At 39.2% G+C, this 20,692-nt stretch overlaps 1 protein-coding gene across 12 annotated transcripts in view; it reads right to left on the bottom strand.

Annotated features, from left to right (window-relative positions):
* The window catches only part of VPS13B (vacuolar protein sorting 13 homolog B), a 798,456-nt gene that overhangs the window by 693,509 nt on the left and 84,255 nt on the right, over positions 1–20,692 (bottom strand). For all 12 annotated transcript variants that reach the window (XM_059994971.1, XM_059994970.1, XM_059994972.1 and 9 more), the window contains one exon: positions 11,648–11,839. In XM_059994971.1, coding sequence (XP_059850954.1) covers positions 11,648–11,839 — 192 coding nt within the window. The remainder of the gene's footprint in view (positions 1–11,647; positions 11,840–20,692) is intronic.

Below are 20,692 nucleotides of genomic sequence, written 5' to 3'. Positions count from 1 at the left end.
GCTATGTAAAAATTTGTTTTATATTTTAAAATATTTCTTAAATACTTAAAAGAAATTTTTAATCTCTGTCATCAAAAGAATAACAGCTTCCTTTCATAAAAACACCACTGAGATAATGCAAATTCAAGCCACAGACTAGGAGAAAATATTTGCCATAGACAGACACATACATAGACATAGGTATATGCATAAAGGACTTGTACGCACAGCATATTAAAAATTTAAAACTACCTAAAAATCAAAAATAAACCAATAATTCAATGGAAAAATGGGCAAAAAAGCCTTGAACAAGCAAAAGATAATATATCCAAATGGTCAAAAGTTATTTCAAAAGTAAGTTAACATTGTTAGGTATCAGATAACTGCAAATAATGTCACGATGTGGTAGCACTACACATCCACTGGAAAAGCTAAAATGAAAAAGACTAAGAATACTAAAAGTTGGCAAATACATATCAGCAAACTTTTTCTATAAAGAGCCATATAGAAAATACTTTAGGAGGGACTTCCCTGGTGGTGCAGCAGTTAAGAATCCACCTGCAAATGCAGGGGACACAGGTTCGAGCCCTGGTCCGGGAAGATCCCACATGCCAAGGAGCAACTAAGCCTGTGCGCCACAACTGAGCCTACGCTCTAGAGCCCACGAGCCACAACTACTGAAGCCGGTGCTCCACAACAAGAGAAGCCACTGCAATGAGAAGCCCACACACCGCAACAAAGAGCACCTCCTGCTCTCTGCAACTAGAGAAAGCTCACGTACAGCAACGAAGACCCAACACAGCCAAAAATAAGTAAATAAATAAAATTTTTAAAAAAAGAAAATACCTTAGGGGACTTCCCTGCTGACAGAGTGGTTAAGAATCCACCTGCCAATGCAGGGGACACGAGTTCAAGCCCTGATCCAGGAAGATCCCACATGCCGTGGAGCAACTAAGCCCATGGGCCACAACTACTGAACCTGCACTCTAGAGCCCGCGAGCCACAACTACTGAAGCCCGCGCGCCTAGAGCCTATGCTCCGCAAGAAAATCCAGTGCAATGAGAAGCCCGTGCACCACAATGAAGAGTAGCCCCCGCTCGCCAAAACTAGAGAAAGCCCACGCACAGCAACGAAGACCCAATACACCCAATACAGCCAAAAATTAATTAATTAAAAAAAAAAATACTTTAGGCTTTGTGGGTCATACAGCTTGCCCCAATTACTCAATTCTGCAACTGTAGTACAAAAGCAGTCACAGACAACACATAACTAAATGAGCAAGACTATGTTCCAATAAAACTTTACCTATGAAAACTGAAAATTAATTTTCATATAGTTTTCATGTGTCACAAAATATCAATCTTTTTTGTATTTTTTCCAACTATTTAAAATGCAAAACCCATTATCAACTGTTAAGCTGTACAAAAAGAGACAATAAGTCATAATTTGCTAACCCCCTGATCAAGGGCAACTAAAACTCTCCTACACTGCTGGTAGGCGTGTAAAGTGATTCAACCAAATTGAAAACAGTTTGGAGATATTTACTAAAGGTGAACATATATGATCATTTTACCTAAGTGATTCCACCCTTAAATTCCCAACAGAAATTAGTATATAGGTTAATTAAAAGGTATGTACTAGAATGTTGGTAGCATCACTACCATAATAACCAAACACTAGAAACTAACCAAATACTCATCAACAGTAAAATGGATAAATAAGTTATGGTATATTCACAAAATGGGATACTAAAAAGAAATGAGAATGAATCCCACAAACATAATGTAAGCTAAAGCCACAGCAAAAGAGTATATACTGTGTGATTACATTTACATGAATTCTAAAATATGCCAAACTAAATCTAGGATGTTAGAAATAAGGAGGGTGGTTACCCTCGGGGTTCAGAGTAATAACCAAAAGAGGGCAAGAAGGAGAATACTGGAGTTCTGGTAAGGTTCCATTTCCTGAACAGTTAGCAACATAGATGTGGTTAAGTTTAAAAATTCACAAAACCATACCCTTAGTTTTGTGTGCTTTCCAGTATGTATCTTATACTTCAATAACGAAGTAAAAAAAAAAAGGGAGGGGGGGAACTGCTAACTACTCAGAGAACTGCCTGTACAAAGTCAGTTAGCAGCAGTTGCTTTATGGAGATCATAAATATTTCTGAAATGATAAACTGCTTCAGGTAAAAATTCATTTAATACAAACGTCTGTGTGTGTGTGTGTGTGTGTGTGTGTGTGTGTGTGTGTGTGTGTGTGTGTGTGTGTGTGTGTGTGTGGCGTAATTCCACTGTGGAAGAGATTGCTAATTGCAATCTTTTCTTCTTCCTTTTAGCAATAAAACTCTCTGAATTTTAAGTGAGGTATATGGACTCCGTCTAGAGAATACATTTTCCAGCCTCCCTGGCTGCTGGGTGCAGGGACATGTTACTAAGTTTGGGTCAATAAGATGACAGAGCCATGTCATTAAGTGAAACTACATGTCTACTGTTTTCTCTTGTTCCCCCTTCCTGTTGATTAAAATTAGACACTGTAATGGTGAGCCAACATTGACCATGTAGATAAAGTATACCTCAGAGGATGGTGAAAAAACAAGATAAAAGGAATTCTGGGTCTAAGATCACATCATGAAAGAGAGTCACCCTAGTCCCCTGGAGTACCTACTAGCTTGGGTTTTAACATGAGAAAAATTAATTATATACTCTTTTTTGTATGAACATTAGTTCTCATTTCTCTGGGATAAATGCCCAGGAACGCAGTTGCTGGGCTATATGGCAGCTGCATGTTAAGTTTTATAAAAAACTGCCAAAACGTTTTTAGGAGTGGCTGTAACATTTTATATTCCCACCAGCAATGAATCAGTGATCCAGTTTCTTCACGTCCTCCCCAACATTTGGTGCTGTCACAGTTTTCTGTTCTAGCCATTCTGTACATACTATCCTAGCACTTATCAGAGTATCTGGCAATGCAGCAGGCATTCAAGCAAGGTGCAAGAAATGAATGCATGAACATATCAAGCACTTACAGCACTATGTTACGTGATTTTACATGCATTAGTCTTTGGAAGTAGGTCCTATAAGTGTATCATTTAGGACAATAGTAAATTTGCTGTGACAAGAGAAAATAACAGAAGTGTCAACAAAAACAATGCTTATTTCTCTTTCACTCAACAATCTGAGTCTAGAGGATCCATGGTGCCACCACACTACTGAAGACTTAGGCTCTCTCTATCTTATTGTTCTGTCATCCTCAGCATGCAGTTTTCATCTCAGAGTTGAAGGTAGCAGGTCCAGCCCTGCCATTATAATTGCTTTCCAGCAAGAAGGAAGGGGAAAAGTAAAAAAGGAAGGCACACTCTTTTCCTTTTAAAGTCCTGTCGCAAAAATTCACATGAAGTATTGCTCCCATCTGGTAGCCAGAACCTAGTCATATGACTGCATTTGGGAAGTGAAGTCTATTTCTATCAAGAAAATTTCTACCATAGAAATTTCTATTACTATAAGAGGAGAATGGATACTGGGGAGACAATTTAACCAACTCTATCGCAATAATTAAACTCACAGAGATAGAGAAATGGAAAAATCAGTGATGTTGATTACTTCCTAAGGTCAGTAAGAAGTGGGGGTCAAACTCAGCCTGATGCCACAGGCTGAGGTCTTTATTATTCTATACTCCCTCATCATACTCTTATGTCCTGCTCTAGAGTGCTTCATTGCATGAAAAGGAAATTTGTATTTTATGAAACTGTATTAACCATATCTTTATACCATGCAGAAAATATCAGTCACACAAAATTTTTTTACCAGTAGGACCTAAGTTTTCTTGAATTTTAAATGCATATGCTTAAAACCCATCTTCTTCATGTCTCCTCCTTAGAATCCACTAAAGTGGAAAAATGGTCATATTTCAGGAGTATACAAGGGAAAGAGTATCAAAAGGTGACAATAAAATACTGACAGGCTTCCGGGAAGATGGCAGAGGAGTAGGACGCGGAGATCGCCTTCCTACCCACAGATAAACCAGAAATACATCTACACGTGGAGCAACTCCTGCAGAGCACCTACTGAACGCTGGCAGAAGACGTCAGACCTCCCTAAAGGCAAGAAACCCCCCCACGTACCTGGGTAGGGTAAAAGAAAAAAGAATAAACAGAGACAAAAGAATAGGGACGGGACCTGCACCAGTGGGAGGGAGCTGTGAAGGAGGAAAGGTTTCCACACACTAGGAAGCCCCTTCGCGGGCTGAGTGCAGGTGGCTGAGGGGGAAAGCTTCGGAGCCGCGGAGGAGAGCACAGCAACAGAGGTGCGGGGGGCAAAGCGGAGAGATTCCCGCACAGAGGATCGGTGCCGACCGGCACTCACCAGCCCGAGAGGCTTCTCTGCTCACACGCCGGGGTGGGCGGGGCTGGGAACTGAGGCTCCGGCTTCAGTCGGAGCGCCAGGAGAGGACTGGGGTTGGCAGCGTGAACACAGCCTGAAGGGGGTAGTGTGCCACGGTTGGCCAGGAGGGAGTCCGGGGAAAAGTCTGAACCTGCCGAAAAGGCACGACACTTTTTCTTCCCTCTTTGTTTCCTGGTGCGCAAGGAGAGGGTTAGACTAAAAACGCTGCTTAAAGGAGCTCCAGAGACGGGCGCAAGCCGCGGCTAACAGCGCGGATCCCAGAGACGGGCATGAGACGCTAAGGCTGCTGCTGCCACCACCAAGAAGCCTGTGTGCGAGCACAGGTCACTATCCACACATCCCCTCCCGGGAGCCTGTGCGGCCCGCCACTCCCAGGGTCCCGTGATCCAGGGACAACTACCCTGGGAGAACACACGGCGCGTCTCAGGCTGGTGCAACGTCACGCCGGCCTCTGCCGCCACAGGCCCGCCCCGCACTCCTCCCTCCCCCCGGCCTGAGTGAGCCAGAGCCCCCGAATCAGCGGCTCCTTTAACCCCGTCCTATCTGAGTGAAAAACAGACGCCCTCCGGCGACCTACACGCAGAGGCAGAGCCAAATCCAAAGCTGAGTCCCTGGGAGCTGTGAGAACAAAGAGGAGAAAGGGAAATCTCCCCCAACAGCCTCAGAAGCAGCAGATTAAAGCTCCACAATCAACTTCATGTATCTGCATCTGTGGGATACCTGAATAGACACGAATCATACCAAATTGAGGAGGTGGACTTTGAGAGCAAGATTTATGATTTTTTCCCCTTTTCCTCTTTTTGTGAGTGAGTATGAGTATGCTTCTGTGTGAGATTTTGTCTGTATAGCTTTGCTTCCACCATTTGTCCAAGGGTTCTATCCATCCGATTTTTTTTCTTTTCTTTTTTAATTTTTTTCTTAATAATTACTTTTTATTTTAATAACTTTATCTTAATTTTCAATCTTTCTTTCCTTCCTTCCCTCCTTTAGACAACGAATCATCCCAAATTGAGGAGGTGAACTTTGAGAGCAAGATTTATGATTTATTCCCCTTTTCCTCTTTTTGTGAGTGTGTATGTGTATGTGTATGCTTCTGTGTGAGATTTTGTGTGTATAGCTTGGCTTCCACCATTGTCCTAGGGTTCTATCCGTCCGTTTTTTCTTTTCTCTTCATAATTATTTTTTTATTTTAATAACTTTACTATATTTTATCTTATTTTACTTTATCTTTTCTTTCTTTTTTTGCTTCCTTCCCTCCTTCCTTCCTTCCTCCGTCCCTCCCTCCCTCCGTCCCTTCCTTCTTTCTTTCTTTCCTTCTTGCTTGCTTTCTTTCTACTTCTACTAATTCTTTCTTTCTACTTTTTCTCCCTTTTCTTCTGAGCCGTGTGGATGAAAGGCTCTTGGTGCTGCAGCCAGGACTCAGTGCTATGCCTCTGAGGTGGGAGAGCCAACTTCACGACACTGGTCCACAAGAGACCTCCCACCTCCACATAATATTCAAATGGCGAAAATCTCCCAGAGATTTCCATCTCAACACCAGCACCCAGCTTCACTCAACGACCAGCAAGCTACAGTGCTGGACACCCTATGCCAAACAACTAGCAAGACAGGAACACAATCCCACCCATTAGCAAAGAGGCTGCCTAAAATCATAATAAGGCCACAGACACCCCAAAACACACCACCAGATGTGGACCTGCCCACCAGAAAGACAAAATCCAGCCTCATCCACCGGAACACAGATTCTAGTCCCCTCCATCAGGAAGCCTACACAACCCACTCAACCAACCTTAGCGACTGGGGAGAGAAACCAAAAACAACGGGAACTACGAACCTGCAGCCTGCAAAAAGGAGACCCCAAACACAGTAAGATAAGCAAAATGAGACAACAGAAACAGAAAAACACACAGCAGATGAAGGAGCAAGATAAAAACCCACCGGACCTAAAAAGTGAAGAGGAAATAGGCAGTCTACCTGAAAAAGAATTCAGAATAATGATAGTACAGATGATCCAAAATCATGGAAATAGAATAGAGAAAATGCAAGAAACGTTTAACAAGGACCTAAAAGAACTAAAGAGGAAACAAGCAATGATAACCAACACAATAAATGAAATGAAAAATACTGTAGATGGGATCAATAGCAGAATAACAGAGGCAGAAGAACAGATAAGTGACCTGGAAGATAAAATAGTGGAAATAACTACTGCAGAGCAGAATAAAGAAAAAAGAATGAAAAGAACTGAGGACAGTCTCAGAGACCTCTGGGGCAACATTAAACGCACCGACATTCGAATTATAGGGGTTCCATAAGAAGAAGAGAAAAAGAAAGGGACTGAGAAAATATTTGAAGAGATTATAGTTGAAAACTTCCCGAATATGGGAAAGGAAATAGTTAATCAAGTCCAGGAAGCACAGAGGGTCCCATACAGGATAAACCCAAGGAGAAATACGCCAAGACACATATTAATCAAACTGTCAAAAATTAAATACAAAGAAGACATATTAAAAGCAGCAAGGGAAAAACAACAAATACACACAAGGGAATCCCAATAAGGTTAACAGCTGATCTTTCAGCAGAAACTCTGCAAGCCAGAAGGGACTGGCAGGACATATTTAAAGTGATGAAGGAGAAAAACCTGCAACCAAGATTACTCTACCCAGCAAGGATCTCATTCAGATTTGACAGAGAAATTAAAACCTTTACAGAGAAGCAAAAGCTGAGAGAGTTCAGCACCACCAAACCAGCTCTACAACAACTGCTAAAGGAACTTCTCTAGGCAAGAAACACAAGATAAGGAAAAGACCTACAATAACGAACCCAAAACAATCAAGAAAATGGGAATAGGAACATACATATCGATAATTACCTTAAATGTAAATGGAAAAAATGCTTCCACCAGAAGACACAGATTGGCTGAGTAGATACAAAAACAACACTCATATATCTGCTGTCTACAAGAGACCCGCTTCAGACATAGAGACACATACAGACTGAAAGTAAGCGGATGGAAAAAGATATTTCATGCAAATGGAAACCAAAAGAAAGCTGGAGTAGCAATTCTCATATCAGACAAAATAGACTTTAAAACAAAGACTATTGGAAGAGACAAAGAAGGACACTACATAATGATCAAGGGATCGATCCAAGAAGAAGATATAACAATTGTAAATATTTATGCACCCAACATAGGAGCACCTCAATACATAAGGCAAATTCTAACAGCCATAAAAGGGAAAATCGACAGTAACACATTCATAGTAGGGGACTTTAACACCCCAGTTTCACCAATGGACACATTATCCAAAATGAAAATAAATAAGGAAACACAAGCTTTAAATGATACATTAAACAAGATGGACTTAACTGATATTTATAGGACATTCCATCCAAAAACAACAGAATACACATTTTTCTCAAGTGCTCATGGAACATTCTCCAGGATACATCATATCTTGGGTCACAAATCAAGCCTTGGTAAACTTAAGAAAACTGAAATTGTATCAAGTATCGTTACTGACCACAATGCTATGAGACTAGGTATCAATTACTGGAAAACATCTGTAAAAAATACAAACACATGGAGGCTAAACAATACACTACTTAATAACGAAGTGATCACTGAAGAAATCAAAGAGGAAATCAAAAAATAGCTAGAAACAAATGACAATGCAGACACGATGACCCAAAACCTATAGGATGCAGCAAAAGCAATTCTAAGAGGGAAGTTTATAGCAATAAAATCCTACCTTAAGAAACAGGAAACATCTTGAATAAACAACCTAACCTTGCACCTAAATCAATTAGAGAAAGAAGAACAAAAACACCCCCAAGTTAGCAGAAGGAAAGAAATCATAAATATCAGATCAGAAATAAATGAAAAAGAAATGAAGGAAAAAATAGCAAAGATCAATAAAACTAAAAGCTGGTTCTTTGAGAAGATAAACAAAATTAATAAACCATTAGCCAGACACATTAAGAAAGAAACGGAGAAGACTCAAATCAATAGAATTAGAAATGAAAAAGAAGTAAAAACTGACACTGCAGAAATACAAAAGATCATGAGAGATTACTACAAGCAACTCTATGCCAATAAAATGGACAACCTGGAAGAAATGGACAAATTCTTAGAAATGCACAACCTGTCAAGACTGAATCAGGAAGAAATAGAAAATATGAAAAGACCAATCACAAGCAATGAAACTGAAACTGTGATTAAAAATCTTCCAACAAACAAAAGCCCAGGACCAGATGGCTTCACAGGCGAATTCTATCAAACATGTAGAGAAGAGCTAACACCTATCCTTCTCAAACCCTTCCAAAATATAGCAGAGGGAGGAACACTCCCAAACTCATTCTATGAGGCCACCATCACCCTGATACCAAAACCAGACAAGGATGTCACAAAGAAAGAAAACTACAGGCCAATATCACTGATGAACATAGATGCAAAAATCCTCAACAAAATACTAGCAAACAGAATCCAACAGCACATTAAAAGGATCATACACCATGATCAAGTGGGGTTTATTCCAGGAACGCAAGGATGCTTCAATATACGCAAATCAATCAACGTGATACACCATATTAACAAACTGAATGAGAAAAACCATATGATCATCTCAATAGATGCAGAGAAAGCTTTCAACAAAATTCAACACCCATTTATGATAAAAACCCTGCAGAAAGTAGGCATAGAGGAAACTTTCCTCAACATAATAAAGGCCATATATGACAAACCCACAGCCAACATCGTCCTCAAACTGAAATCATTTCCACTAAGATCAGGAACAAGACAAGGTTGCCCACTCTCACCACTCTTATTCAACATAGTTTTGGAAGTTTTAGCCACAGCAGTCAGAGAAGAAAAGGAAATAAAAGGAATCCAAATCGGAAAAGAAGTAGTAAAGCTGTCACTGTTTGCAGATGACATTATACTATACATAGAGAATCCTAAAGATGCTACCAGAAAACTACTAGAGCTAATCAATGAATCTGGTAAAGCAGCAGGATACAAAATTAATTCACAGAAATCTCTGGCACTCCTATACACTAATGATGAAAAATCTGAAATCAAGAAAATTCTCCCATTTACCATTGCAAAAAAAAGAATAAAATATCTAGGAATAAACCTACCCAAGGAGACAAAAGACCTGTATGCAAAAAATTACAAGACACTGATGAAAGAAATTAAAGATGATACAAATAGATGGAGAGATATACCATGTTCTTGGATTGGAAGAATCAACATTGTGAAAATGACTCTACTACCCAAAGCAATCTACAGATTCAATGCAATCCCTATCAAACTACCACTGGCATTTTTCATAGAAGTAGAACAAAAAACTTCACAATTTATATGGAAACACAAAAGACCCCGAATAGCTAAAGCAATCTTGAGAACAAAAAACGGAGCTGGAGGAATCAGGCTCCCTGACTTCAGACTGTACTACAAAGCTACAGTAATCAAGACAGTATGGTATTGGCACAAAAACAGAAAGATAGATCAATGGAACAGGGTAGAAAGCCCGAGATAAACCTACGCACATATGGTCACCTTATCTTTGATAAAGGAGGCAGGAATGTACAGTGGAGAAAGGACAGCCTCTTCAATAAGTGGTGCTGGGAAAACTGGACAGGTACATGTAAAAGTATGAGATTAGATCACTCTCTAACACCATACACAAAAATAAGCTCAAAATGGATTAAAGACCTAAATGTAAGGCCAGAAACTATCAAACTCTTAGAGGAAAACATAGGCAGGACACTCTATGACATAAATCACAGCAAGATCCTTTTTGACCCACCTCCTAGAGAAATGGAAATAAAAACAAAAATAAACAAATGGGACCTAATGAAACTTCAAAGCTTTTGCACAGCAAAGGAAACCATAAACAAGACCAAAAGACAACCCTCAGAATGGGAGAAAATATTTGAAAATGAAGCAACTGACAAAGGATTAATCTCCCAAATTTATAAACAGCTCATGCAGCTCAATATCAAAAAAACAAACAACCCTATCTCAAAAATGGGCAGAAGACCTAAACAGACATTTCTCCAAAGAAGATATACAGACTGCCAACAAACACATGAAAGAATGCTCAACATCACTGATCATTAGAGAAATGCAAATCAAAACTACAATGAGATATCATCTCACACCAGTCAGAATGGCCATCATCAAAAAATCTAGAAACAATAAATGCTGGAGAGGGTGTGGAGAAAAGGGAACCCTCTTGCACTGTTGGTTGGAATGTAAATTGATACAGCCACTCTGGAGAACAGTATGGAGGTTCCTTAAAAAACTACAAATAGAACTACCATATGACCCAGCAATCTCACTGCTGGGCATATACCCTGAGAAAACCGTAATTCAAAAACAGTCATGTACCAAAATGTTCATTGCAGTTCTATTTTCAATAGCCCAGAGATGGAAACAACCTAAGTGTCCATCATCGGATGAATGGATAAAGAAGATGTGGCACATATATACAATGGAATATTACTGAGCCATAAAAAGAAACGAAATTGAGCTATTTGTAATGAGGTGGACAGACCTAGAGTCTGTCATACAGAGTGAAATAAGTCAGAAGGAGAGAGACAAATACCGTATGCTAACACATATATATGGAATTTAAGGGAAAAAAAAACTGTCATGAAGAACCTAGGGGTAAGACAGGAATAAAGACTGTGTCCTACTAGACCTACTAGAGAATGGACTTGAGGATATGGGGAGGGGGAAGGGTAAGGTGTGACAAAGCAAGAGAGAGGCATGGACATATATACACTACCAAACGTAAGGTAGGTAGATAGTGGGAAGCAGCCGCATAGCACAGGGAGATCAGCTCAGTGCTTTGTGACCACCTGGAGTGGTGGGATAGGGAGGGTGGGAGGGAGGGAAACACTAAAGGGAAGAGATATGGGAACATATGTATATGTATAACTGATTCACTTTGTTATAAAGCAGAAACTAACACACCATTGTAAAGCAATTATACTCCAATAAAGATGTTAAAAAAATAAAATAAAATAAAATACTGACAAATGCTGGCAAAAAAAGCACATACTTATGCAAATAGTTTTGGAATACCAACCTCTCCTATAACTTCCACATGTAAGTTTACTCTTTAAATTAACAAGTAAATATATGAAAATCAGATAGGCAAAACATACTAAAAACGTTAAGTTAGCAAAATACAACAAATTGGATTATACAGTCATTCAGATCAACTGGCAAGAGATTCAAAATTAAGCCAAAAACAAACCTGGTTTTAGTCTACTATATGGTTCGTATTCATGTTCCAAGGCACAAACAATCATTTTTAAAATTCTATGTACTGCACTGCTATCCAAGCGAAAATCAAGAGGACCTATAACAAGGCTTTTGGTAGACTTTTCCTGAAGTGTTCCCAAATCTTCACTTTTCCCTGAAGAAAAGTCTTGTTGATTTGCAGAACCTACAAGAAGCCAAAATTATATTAATAGGTAAGCATCAATCAGATATACCAAATATATATTTTAATATTTCTCTTATCTTTTTAGCTTAGAGCTTAATGCCTTAAAACCAATTCTACATCAACTGGATACACAGAACCCTGCTGATCTATATTTTTCCTTATGTAGATGAGAAGGTATTATCAACAAAAAACAGTTGATTTGAAAAACAATTGATTCCTGTTATCTATTTAATGTTATAAGATGTGCTATAAATTGAAATGGTCATTCTTAAATATTATTCTCTAAAACCTAATTGGCCTATACCTAATAATTCTATACACAATACTATTAGGTTGACTGGGAAAGCAGACTCTCGAAGAAGTTGCATTTTACTATTTTATCTTTGAAGTTACACGGAAAAATTGATTGCTTAAAGCTACATGTTCAAAGGTGCCTCGAGAGTTTTCTAATGACCATGGAAGTAAACAATAGGTATTACTCGCTTTGAACTTTTTCCAGAATAAAATCATTATGGCCATGCTCCACAGGGTGGAATCCAATTTCCCCAATCCCTTATCTGCCCATATGTCCACGAGGAACGAAGGATGTCTTCTAAAGAAAATCTTAGCACTACCTACAGGTATTTCTCCTTATCTAACCTGTCCACACCTTTGAGATTTGATTTTAATATACAAATTCACCATTTTAAGTGATAACATACAGTAAATTTTACTTAAGTCTTATGTTTATTCAAAAAAAAATAGGGAAGTAAACCTTTCCAGCATTTACTACCTTTAGAATCTAGGAAGGCCCAGTTAAACAAAAATTCTGTATCTACACCTTTTAGTAACTTTTTCAAAAATACATATCCTTCATTTCAAACAAAGGAGTCCAGTTCAATCTCTAGTCACAGTAGCAGAGACGAAAAAAATAATTAAATTTATTATTCATATATTCTTTTTTAAAAAAATTTTTTTTAATTTATTTATTTATTTTTGGCTGCGTTGGGTCTTCTGTGCTGCACGCAGGCTTTCTCTAGTTGCAGTGAGCGGGGGCTACTCCTCGTTGCAGTGCGCGGGCTTCTCATTGCGGTTGATTCTCTTGTTGTGGAATATGGGTTCTAGGCGCACAGCCTTCAGTAGTTCTGGCACGCAGGCTCAGCAGTTGTGGCTCGCGGGCTCTAGAGCACAGGCTCAGTTGTGGCGCATGGGCTTAGTTGCTCTGTGGCATGTGGGATCTTCCCAGACCAGGGCTCGAACCTGTGTCCCCTGCATTGGCAGGCAGATTCTTAACCACTGCGCCACCAGGGAAGTCCTCATATATTCTTAACAAGATGACTACACACAGACTTAAACGTCACAAATAAAACATACAAAGTTAATCTTAAACATATTTTATGATATACATAAATAAGAGTCACATTATAAATTAGGTATAAATAACATACCATTAACATAAAAAAATGCTACTTTCCATAGCTAAACCAGACATTTCTAGAGTTACCCGTTAGGATGAGGTAGCCTGAAGATAACCAGAAGGACTCTGGTTGCAAATCAAAATATTCAAAGACAAGGAAAATATCCTGCTTTGAGTCCTTTAGAGGCTATTAGGCTTCTTTAAAAAATGTCAATTTACAAGAAGACCCTTCTTTTAGACATCAGATTGTCTCTAAAACAATAGAAGTCTAGAGGCTTCTATTCTTTTTTTCAGATAATGCAACTTGAATATAATGCCAGTAGCTTATCTAAAATGTAAAACTGTGACTGGCTTTTAGCTACATCTTTTCAGCAAGGTATTTACTTGTGCTCACCCTCAATAAGTTTGGTCACTCCAGACCCCTGAATGTTTGCCTATTCTTATTAAGAGTCAAGACAATATCAAGTTAGCCTAATTAAAATGAAGGACTTGCCAGTCTCTCCAGGAGAGCCAGAGGTAAAAGAACCTGTACTGCCTACATCTGCCCATACCTTTATACCTATTAATAGAAAATGATTCTTCTCCCTATGTGAAGAGGAATCTGCAAGCTACAAAAACAACTCCACCAACCATCTGTGCCAGTGCACAAGGAACTCTACTTTCATTCGTGAGAACTATATATGCCTACATGTCTTCTTTTACTAGAAATTCACCTACTTTCTTTCCCCAATGGTTCTCATTAAAGTTTGCTTGTATTTAACTTATACCTTATGAGTCTGAGTCTCTGTATAAAACCCATCCTTTAAAGAAAAAAAGTAGCACTAACCCAGGAACTAGAAAATTAATCCTTAGATAGAATAATTTAGGAAACACAGATGCTTCTACTCCAACATTCCCCTAAATTAACACCAACACTCTCCCAAGACATCTGGATTCAAAAGGGTAATGAACCATGATGCCTGTCTCTCATCCTTTTCCTCAATCCAATAACTAAATAGTTTCAATTTTATCTCTATGTCTCTAAAATATTCCTGTTGTTTTCAGCTATCTACTTTAGATCCATAAAAACATTTGCAATAACTTCTTAAATAAAAAAGACTAAAAGTTACAACAATAATATTTAAAGTTATATTAATAAGAAATAATTTAGTTTCTAAAACAGTGAGTGCTTTCAAGTAGCAAAACAGAAATGAATTATCAGAATGCTTATTAATATCAAGCAGCAGCACAAGAAACTTACTAACCGAATTTTTATTTATATGTCATTTTATAATGTGAGTAAAGTACTACGACATCATTTATCACAACAAAAATAAATAATACAAGCTCTTTTTCTCACTGCATTTACTAGTTTTTTACATTAAGTCAATACTATCATGAACTTACTTAAAGCACACCAATCAAATCTGCTTTCCAAATTTCAGAATCCACTACAAACTTTGTAAAATTATTAGTTTAATATGCATTTAGATACCTAAGATAAAATTTAGGGCACTTTTTGATAACTTGGACTACAGAAACAAATAAATGTCATCACAACAAACCAAGAATTTTAAATAAAATATTTCTTGGAAGAATTCAAAATTAACCTCTTTTAAGAATTCAAAATACTTTTCTTAGGTTTATAAATACTGAAAATTCCACAAATTTCTTGTTTCAAGTAATCCAAGAAAGAAGAAAATCTGAACATGGTAGTTATCAATGCAAGCTGTAGAGTTTAAACTAGCTGGGTTCAAATTCCACATAATAGGTGTGTGATCTTGGCCAAGTTACAAAACCTGTATAGGACTGGCTGTTTCGTCATATGGAAAATGAGGATATTGTTATTGACTTATAGGGTTATTATGAAGATTAAGTTAGCTGCTACATGTAAAACACTCAGAAGAGTGCCTTACATTTAAAACCATTCAATAAATATTAGCCATTATCACCATCACTATATTATCAGTGAATATAGATTCACAATGAGAAACACACATATAAAAGCAGCTACCAAAAAGCAGGCAAAGAACAAGCAAACAGATTACTGGGTGAATGAATGAACACATTTTTAATGAACATGTGACATTCACAAGTTAAATTAACTGTGGAATCTTATTATTTACTCAAAAAAATTATCTGCTTGCACAGTTGAGAAAGTATCTGTGTAAGCAGTAAACCAAAAGCAAGAAAATGATTACCACAAGCCTAAGAAGAGCAGTTTCTTCCAATGAGGGAGGGAAAAGACTGTGATGGAAAAGGAACACACAGGAGACCAGCAATGTTGACACTGTCCTGTTTCTTGGCTTGTGTGAGGAATACACAGGTGTTTCTATTTCTTTGCTATTCTGTACGTAAATGTATAGAACTTTTCTGTTTGTATGTTATGATCTAACATTTTGGTTAAAAAAAGTTAAAGACTAAGATATCTATACAAAAATGCACAATATTCACAGGAATGGAATATGTGAAAAATTCAGAAAGTAGAAAACTACCAGCTTCTAAGGCAGAAAATATATAAGCACCCTAGCAAATATAAATCATGTTTTAATCTTTTAAAAACTTCAGAAACAAATATATACAAATAAAATTTTCAGTGAGGGGTTTCCTTTACCTGATAGGCAGACTACTTTGTACTCCACCTCACAAAATACCAAATTCACAGCTCATGTGTAAGACATCATACTAAACAAGAGGAAACCTACCAGCTTACATTTGGCAACTACAACACAATAAAAATTTGCAAAGTCCTTAGAACACAGACTTCTGAATTGTACTTTCATATGCAGGTATCCCTTGCTTTTCAAAAGTTAGCTTTAGGCCATTTCACTTTTACAAAAGATCTGTTTCCCTAACCAAAATAAATGTGAAGAGAATATTCACTTTTACAACAAAAAGGTGAAAACAGCATTCACCACTTGTTTTGCAGTGAAACATTACAGAGGCAGCGCACACCACTAGCGTCTAGAGTGGCACCAGCAAACTCCTTCCCCAGGAACTATACTCAGAATCTCAATATCAAGCCACCACAGCTTTGAACTGTGTCTTTGAGCATACGCGCTTTTCTCAATTTATTTTGCACATCAGTTAACAAGATCTGTCCTAAGGTAACAGCTTCTTCACTTTACACCATTTCAGATTACCAAAGGTTTCATACGAATGCTGTAGTGGAGGAAATCTAATACATATAATTGACTCCTGAGCATCTCTACCAATGTCCACGGGTACCTCACAACACATCTTTTGTGAGTTGAGGGGGAAGATGGCGGAAGACTAAGATGCAGAGATCACCTTCCTCCCCACAGACACATGAGACATACATCTACACATGGAACAACTCCTACAGAACACCCACTGAACGCTGGCAGAAGACCTCAGACCTCCCAAAAGGCAAGAAACTCCCCACGTACCTGGGTAGGGCAAAAGAAAAAACAGAGACAAAAGAATAGGGACGGGACCTGCACCGGTGGGAGGGAGCTGTGAAGGAGGCAAGGTTTCCACACACTAGAAACCCCTTCATGAGCGGAGACTGCGGGTGGCAGAGGGGGAAGCTTCGGAGCCACGGAGGAGAGTGCAGCCACAGGGATGCGGAGGGCAAAGACAAGAGATGCCCGCACAGAGGATCGGTGCCGACCAGCACTCACCAGCCCGAGAGGCTTGTCTGCTCACCCACCACGGCGGGCGGGACTGGGAGCTGAGGCTTGGGCTTCGGTCAGAGCGCAGGGAGAGGACTGGGGCTGGCGGCGTGAACACAGCCTGAAGGGGGTAGTGCACCACGGCTAGCCGGGAGGGAGTCCGAGGAAAACTCTGGACCTGCCAAAGAGTCAAAACACTTTTTCTTCCCTCTTTGTTTCTTGGTGCGCAAGGAGAGGGGATTAAAAGCGCTACTTAAAGGAGCTCCGGAGACCGGTGCAAGCCACGGATAACAGCGCAGACTCCAGAGATGGGTATGAGACGCTAAGGCTGCTGCTGCCGCCACCAAGAAGCCTGTGTGCGAGCACAGGGCATTATCCACACCTCCCCTCCCGGGAGCCCGTGCAGCCAGCCACAGCCAGGGTCCCAGGATCCAGGGACAACTTCCCCAGGAGAACACACAGAGTGCCTCAGGCTGCTGCCACATCACGCCGGCCTCTGCCGCCGCAGGCTTCGCCCTGCACCCCATGGCCCTCCCTCCCCGTGGCCTGAGTGAGCCAGAGCCCCCGAAACAGCGGCTCCTTTAACCCAGTCCTGTCTGAGCGAAGAACAGACGCCCTCCGGCAACCTACACGCAGAGGCGGGGCCAAATCCAAAGCTGAACCCCTGGAGCTGTGCGAACAAACAAGAGAAAGGGCAATCTCTCCCAGCGGCCTCAGGACCAGCAGATTAAATCTCCACAATCAATTTGATGTACCCTGAAATTCTGGAAGACCTGAATAGACAACAAATCATCCCAAATTGAGGAGGTGGACTTTGGGAGCAAGAAATATTATTTTTTCCCCTTTTCCTCTTTTTGTGAGTGTATATGAGTATGCTTCTGTGTGAGATTTTGTCTGTATAGCTTTGCTTTCACCATTTGTCCTAGGGTTCTGTCCATCCGTTTTTTTGTTTTGTTTTTTACTTTTAAAAAAATTTTTATTATTTTTTATTTTAATAACTTTATTTTATTTTATCTAACTTTATTTTATTTTACTTTATCCTCTTTCTTTCTTTCTACTTTTTCTCCCTCTTATTCTGAGCCGTATGGTTGAAAGGCTCTTGGTGCTGCAGCCAGGAGTCAGTGCTGTGCCTCTGAGGTGGGAGAGCCAACTTCACGACACTGGTCCACAAGAGACCTCCCACCTCCACATAATATTCAAATGGCGAAAATCTCCCAGAGATTTCCATCTCAACACCAGCACCCAGCTTCACTCAACGACCAGCAAGCTACAGTGCTGGACACCCTATGCCAAACAACTAGCAAGACAGGAACACAATCCCACCCATTAGCAAAGAGGCTGCCTAAAATCATAAGGCCACAGACACCCCAAAACACACCACCAGACATGGACCTGCCTATCAGAAAGACAAAATCCAGCCTCATCCACCAGAACACAGGCACTAGTCCCCACTACCAGGAAGCCTACACAACCCACTGAACCAACTTTAGCGACTGGGGACAGACACCAAAAACAACGGGAACTACGAACCTGCGGCCTGCTAAAAGGAGACCCCAAACACAGTAACATAAGCAAAATGAGAATAAACAAAAACACACAACAGATGAAGGAGCAAGATGAAAATCCATCAGACCTAACAAATGAAGAGGAAATTGGCAGTCTACCTGAAAAAGAATTCAGAATAACGATAGTAAAGATGATCCAAAATCATGGAAATAGAATAGACAAAATGCAAGAAACATTTAACAAGGACCTAGAAGAACTAAAGAGGAAACAAGCAATGATAACCAACACAACAAATGAAATGAAAAATACTGTAGATGGGATCAATAGCAGAATAACTGAGGCAGAAGAACGGATAAGTGACCTGGAAGATAAAATAGTAGGAATAACTACTGCAGAGCAGAATAAAGAATGAAAAGAACCGAGGAGAGTCTCAGAGACCTCTGGGACAACAATAAACGCACCAACATTCGAATTATACGGGTCCCAGAAGAAGAAAAGAAAAAGAAAGGGACTGAGAAAATATTTGAAGAGATTATAGTTGAAAACTTCCCGAATATTGGAAAGGAAATAGTTAACCAAATCCAGGAAGCACAGAGAGTCCCATACAGGATAAATCCAAGGAGAAACATGCCAACACATATTAATCAAACTGTCAAAAATTAAATACAAAGAAAACATATTAAAAGCAGCAAGGGAAAAACAACAAATAACACACAAGGGAATCCCAATAAGATTAACAGCTGATCTTTCAGCAGAAACTCCGCAAGCCAGAAGGGACTGGCAGGACATATTTAAAGTCATGAAGGAGAAAAACCTGCAACCAAGATTACTCTACCCAGCAAGGATCTCATTCAGATTTGACAGAGAAATTAAAACCTTTACAGACAAGCGAAAGCTGAGAGCGTTCAGCACCACCAAACCAGCTCTACAACAACTGCTAAAGGAACTTCTCTAGGCAGGAAACACAAGATAAGGAAAAGACCTACAATAACAAACCCAAAACAATTAAGAAAACGGGAATAGGAACATACATGTTGATAATTACCTTAAATGTAAATGGATTAAATGCTCCCACCAAAAGACACAGACTGGCTGAATGGATACAAAAACAAGACCCATATATATGCTGTCGACAAGAGACACACCTCAGACCTAGGGACACATACAGACTGAAAGTGAGGGGATGGAGAAAGATATTCCATGTAAATGGAACGAAAAGAAAGCTGGAGTAGCAATTCTCGTATCAGACAAAATAGACTTTAAAACAAAGACTATTAGAAGATACAAAGAAGGACACTACATAATGATCAAGGGATCGATCCAAGAAGAAGATATAACAATTGTAAATATTTATGCACCCAACATAGGAGCACCTCAATACATAAGGCAAATACTAACAGCCATAAAAGGGGAAATCAACAGTAACACATTCATAGTAGGGGACTTTAACACCTCAGTTTCACGAATGGACAGATCATACAAAATGAAAATAAATAAGGAAACACAAGCTTCAAATGACACATTAAAGAAGATGGACTTAATTGATATTTATAGGACATTCCACCCAAAAACAACAGAATACACATTTTTCTCAAGTGCTCATGGAACATTCTCCAGGATAGATCATATCTTGGGTCACAAATCAAGCCTTGGTAAACTTAAGATAACTGAAATTGTATCAAGTATCTTTTCCGACCACAACACTATGAGACTAGGTATCAATTACAGGAAAAGATCTGTAAAAAATACAAGCACATGGAGCCTAAACAATACACTACTTAATAACGAAGTGATCACTGAAGAAATCAAAGAGGAAATCAAAAAATAGCTAGAAACAAATGACAATGCAGACACAATGACCCAAAACCTATGGGATGCAGCAAAAGCAGTTCTAAGAGGGAAGTTTATAGCAATAAATCCTACCTTAAGAAACAGGAAACATCTTGAATAAACAACCTAACCTTGCACCTAAATCAATTAGAGAAAGAAGAACAAAAACACCCCCAAGTTAGCAGAAGGAATGAAATCATAAAAATCAGATCAGAGATAAATGAAAAAGAAATGAAGGAAATGATAGCAAAGATCAATAAAACTAAAAGCTGGTTCTTTGAGAAGATAAACAAAATTAATAAACCATTAGCCAGACTCATTAAGAAAAAAAGGGAGAAGACTCAAATCAATAGAATTAGAAATGAAAAAGGAGAAGTAACAACTGACACTGCAGAAATACAAAAGATCATGAGAGATTACTACAAGCAACTCTGCCAATAAAATGGACAACCTGGAAGAAATGGACAAATTCTTAGAAATGCACAACCTGTCAAGACTGAATCAGGA

This window comes from Delphinus delphis, chromosome 17, assembly GCF_949987515.2.
Source record: "Delphinus delphis chromosome 17, mDelDel1.2, whole genome shotgun sequence".
Classification (NCBI taxonomy): Eukaryota; Metazoa; Chordata; class Mammalia; order Artiodactyla; family Delphinidae; genus Delphinus; species Delphinus delphis.
The sequence above is the reverse complement of the archived record's forward strand: the minus strand, read 5'-3'. Positions and strand labels throughout refer to the sequence as shown.